The sequence below is a fragment of the Palaemon carinicauda genome, chromosome 14 (assembly GCF_036898095.1).
Source record: "Palaemon carinicauda isolate YSFRI2023 chromosome 14, ASM3689809v2, whole genome shotgun sequence".
NCBI classification, from domain to species: Eukaryota; Metazoa; Arthropoda; class Malacostraca; order Decapoda; family Palaemonidae; genus Palaemon; species Palaemon carinicauda.
Genome location: NC_090738.1, coordinates 11,125,492 through 11,130,491, shown reverse-complemented (window position 1 = coordinate 11,130,491; position 5,000 = coordinate 11,125,492). Strand labels below are relative to the sequence as shown.

General features: G+C 36.7%; 1 protein-coding gene across 1 annotated transcript in view; it reads left to right on the top strand.

Moving 5' to 3' along the window:
* LOC137652679 (uncharacterized) overlaps window positions 1–5,000 on the top strand; it is a 36,472-nt gene that overhangs the window by 29,966 nt on the left and 1,506 nt on the right. Inside the window, exon 8 of the mRNA XM_068386083.1 lies at window positions 3,049–3,151. Within this exon, the coding sequence (XP_068242184.1) occupies window positions 3,049–3,151 (103 nt within the window). The remainder of the gene's footprint in view (window positions 1–3,048; window positions 3,152–5,000) is intronic.

Below are 5,000 nucleotides of genomic sequence, written 5' to 3'. Positions count from 1 at the left end.
GCTTTTGAGCTACTTGTGTGCCGACACCAGCCACTACTACAGCCTACACCTGTCTGTCTAGCTGTGGAAGGAGGGTGATGTAGTCGCATCTTGTCGTTGCAAGTCTCCGTCCGTCCCCTCCCTCCAGTGGTGCCTGTGAACAAACATACTCTCACACCATTTTGTACTTTCTTATAAGATTAATGATGCCTTTGAGAAACTGATTTAAACTGGCAACCGTCTGCCCTGTTTCCTAAGGCTTTACGTTAATAACCATAACTGTTACACTCAATGCCATGCTTTCTATAAAAAATCATAAATTTAATTCTTCCTTTTTCTTCTCAGTCTGTCTAAAAGTTTTGAATTAATATAATGTAGAATCTGATAAATCACATTATGAAGTATAGAATAAATTTGCTCTGATGTTACTGCAGCAGTTTTAAAGGCTGATCCTGTAATTCTTTGTTTCCTTCACTAAATGTAGGAAAGTATTTCTTTGGTGAAGAATTTTTATGTCAGAATAGACTTTAGATTTAAAAGCATCACGTCATTAAAAGAATTTGGTTTGCTTTTAATTTGTAATTAAATTCTATTCTGCTTTAAGGTGAAAGGTTTATATTTGATTTTATATTTAAAAGTAATTCTTTGCTTTCCGTCATCATCTCTCTGATTACGGCCACATAGCATACCAAGTTTAGTGAATAATCAGCTTCAAACAAAAACAAGACATAGAAATACCTAATGTTTTAAATCTCTCTTGTAGAGGAAGGTTGCCCACCCCAGATATCTGGCGATATGAAGGCGGGCACTGTGCTGACTCTCCCCCTGAGCAGACTTCCAAACACCACTTTCAGCTTCACTTGCTCCGGGAAATATCTGACTCCAAACCAAGGGATTGTCACCTGTCTCGAAATCAACGGCACGTTCATGTGGAACATGGTACCATATTTCCCTTGCAAGTGTGAGTATTTTAGTGTAATTTATTGTAATGGGAGTACGAGAATCTTAATGTAGGCCTATGCATTTCAAGATATGTCAGAAGATATCACTTGGGCCCCGAGCACACTAGCCACTCTGTGGCACCACAAGTGGCCGCGCAAAGTGGCGGGCCAGAGCACACTAGCCACATTTTAGAGCCACGTGGCGACCACATGAGGTTATGTTTTGAATACCCGGCCACATATGGTCGCCACATCCTCTACGAAGTTTCCTGCATCACTGATTAGCAGCCACATGTGGTCGCCAGAGGTCGCTAGTGTGCTCTCAGCCAGCCACAAAACGCCGCCACAAAATGCGCTGTTTGTGGCGGGGACGAGCGACAGCTTGCCACAGTCGCGAGCCACAGACACAAGTGTGATCGGCAAAGCTTGAAAACAATAGGAACCTATGGGACAAAATATCCCCACACAAAACGCAGCCACTTGTGGCTCTACAAAGTCGCCAGTGTGCTTAGGCCCTAAGATTGGGAGGGTTTGGGCATGTCGTTGGAATGGATGCATAGATGTCAGAAAGGGACCGTTATTTCCCCTATATGATAAAGAGCAATTGTCTGACTATATTTACACACACACACACACACACACACAAAAAATAGCCGAACCTGTGGATTGTAGTTAGGAAAGGAGTGGGTGGAAAGGGTTCAATGTGTCAATGTGTGTCTGTGTGTGTACGCGCGCTCACATCTATCAAAATATTTAAAGGTAATTTTTGACGGCTCGGATACACCAGTATCATATGAATGGGACGTAGTTAAGGATATGGGTGCACAAGACATGACAGTGAAGAGAACTCGATTCACGTCTTAGTTCTTTCTTGTAATAGTATTTTACCTATTCCCATAATGGGTCTCTGTTTCCTATCAGCTCCCCCCCCCCCCCCCCAGTATCTTGCTCTGTTAACCTTTGTTTAGTTATTTTTCCATTTAACATTTGGTCTTCCCCTATTCCTCCTTGCGTGTAACTATTGAGAGAAAATCTAACTTGTATAAACGGGATTAATTATGATGATGTTCAAACTCTAGGCTCTGTCGGCAATTGTAACGTTCCATTCAATCCACAGAGATATATTTAATGCGAATATTCATAACAAGGTATTTGTTTAGTGTAAGTAATTTCACTTACGTAGAAGTGCCAGGTAAGGCGTTCAATACTCGGTTCCAAAGTGAAGTCAGTCTGTCTGTCTGTATAGATTGCCTTACCTTGTGTAAGACCCGGGCTCTTGCCTTTGGGCAGCCCAGAAAAGAATGTAATTTGAATTGTAGAGCGTTATATGTGTATAAAAGAACTTGTAACTTGAATAGGGTAAATGAAGTCAGTGCATTGACAATGTGAGTAATTTCAAGCATGAATATTTCAATTCAAGTATTTCTAATGTTATTATTCTATATTTGGTATTATCCACACACTAGTGTATGCGACCTGCCAAAAATAACAGCCAGTTATTTAAGTAGATATGCACGCGCTCACACACAGATTAAACCCGTCCTACTCCGTCACACTTTCCTAACTACAACACAGCAGTTGTGGTTTTCAAGTGTACCTCTCGAGGTACACCCTCCCGCTATCCGAGGGATGGGGAGAGACCCGGTAGATATAACTGCAATGCCGCTCAGCGTGACCGGAAAGAAAGGTCACGATGTGATTCGCAACACCTGTCGACACTAAATAATATTTGGAGAAATGTAAATGCAATTTTCCTGTTATCCTGAAAACTACCTGAAGAACAATTAGTCCGGAAAGAAACTAACTATAGAATTTTAGCTCCCACAAAGACATTGTTTATTCAAAATATATATATATATATATATATATATATATATATATATATATATATATTGTATATATATATATATATATATGTATATATGTACATATATATAATATATATGTATATATACGTGTGTGTGTGTGTTTATTAATATCCAGAGACGTTGCTCTTTATTATATAGGGGAGATTTATAGGAAATTAACCATTTGGCCGAGAACTTCTAAATGATACAAGATATAATATCCATATAAAAAAAGAAAAAAGGAGATGAGGATTATGATTGTGACCAATATTTTGTTTCAGATGTGCCTCCACCGACATTCACGATGGTTTCACAAGATCCGCCCGTCTCTGTAGCAGCTTTCGACGAAGTTGTAACCGGAGGACCGTTTGAGTCTTCTTTAAAGTAAGATCAAATGAAATCCTCGAATAAATGTCTTTTTACATGTTGGTGAATAGTGTATAACGTATGCACTGGTAGGTAGGATGAGTGGAAGACCTGCAAAGTTTAGCCGAGGTAGAGTTCTCTTGCTTGAGGGTACACTCGGGCACACTATTTTATTTTATATCTTGTGTGTGTTTTTTATAGTTGATGTATGAAAGATCCATTTTGCTTTTCCGTTCTTGGAATGTTTTATTTTAATTGGTAATTGCTTCTCTTGTAGTTTATTTGTTTCCTCGTTTCCTTTCCTCGCTGGGCTATTATACCTTGTTTTAGCCATTTGGCTTGTAGCATCCTGCGTTCCAACTGGTCTTGAGGCTTGGCTAGTAATGGGTAACAATAATTGTAAGGGTTTCGATATTTGTAAAGCGGATGAGTGTGTTGATATAGGGATGGATGGAAAGGTGAGACATGCTATTAATTGAAAAGGCATATATATATATATATATATATATATATATATATATATATATATATATATATATATATGTGTGTGTATATATATATATATATATATATATATATATATATATTTATATATATATACATACAGTATAGTGTTTATACATATATATTCACTGTTTTGGGTTACAAAAAACTGCAAAAGAGTAAGCGTAATGAACTTTGGGGCTTTGATATGCATGGCCGTACCACAGAAGGCAAGAGTGCCTAATAGCTGATATGTTTAAGGAGATAAAGTATGGTGTTATGGCCCTGAATGAAGCAAATGAATGGGTAGTGTGTTCATAAATGGGATTTGGGCCACAAAGGGATGAATAAATTTGGGGTAGATAAAAGGCGTAAAGCTAAGAAGAGATAATAGAGACCCTGGACATTGGTTAAGGGGTAAAAATGTTCAACATAGAAGATTTTAAGGGTAAGGTTGAGCATGTCAGTTTGAAAAAAAACTAAAATAGTGCGTGTGCAGGGACCGAGATTAGAAAAAAGTATAGGAAAAAAAAAATTTGCCTTCCTGGGGTTGAAGATAACCAAATAACTTCAATGCAATTGTAGGTAATAAAGAATGAGCATCATTGTGAGATGTGGATATCTTGGAGTAACTGAAAATGGATGTTATTGTTTGTGGCAAATACGCAGTTTCCAAAGAAAAATAAACAATTATACCTGGGAAATAGAAATTGATGAGGGAAAACATGTACATTAGTACAAAGTACATAAGATAGTAAATATATAGATGTACAGTATTATTATCATTATTTGGATGAAGTAATAAGAGAAATATGCTGAAGTTCAAGTTAGCGAGGAAGTGATTAGGACAATTAACCTGAATGAGAAGAAATAGGAAGAGAATATATGGAGAAAGGAGATTATTAAAAGTGTTTACGAATTTAAAATACTAGAGTATAAGTATATGAAGACTGGGTAACATTCCTTAATTAGGTCATAGTGTCAATATGGAATGTTTTGGGTTTAAGGAGGGCAGGAAGAGGAAATAAAATTGTATAGTAGAATGGGGAAATAAGAAGTTTAGTCAAAAAGTGAAATTCAAAGAGAATGTTGGTGGTGTTAATGAGGAATGCTGTAGATTATATGTTATTTAGAAGCATAAAAAGTTCCATGATGAAGGTGAAGACTAAGGTGTTTATGCTTTCAGCAAGAGCATAAATACGAGTGTAAGTGGGAACCAGAAATATATATGTGTGTGTGTGTATATATATATATATATATATATATATATATATATATATATATATATATACATTATATGTGTATATATATATATATATTTATTTATTTTAGATGAGGGAAATATATGATAAGAGGTAAATCACAATAAAGGTGAAATAAAGAT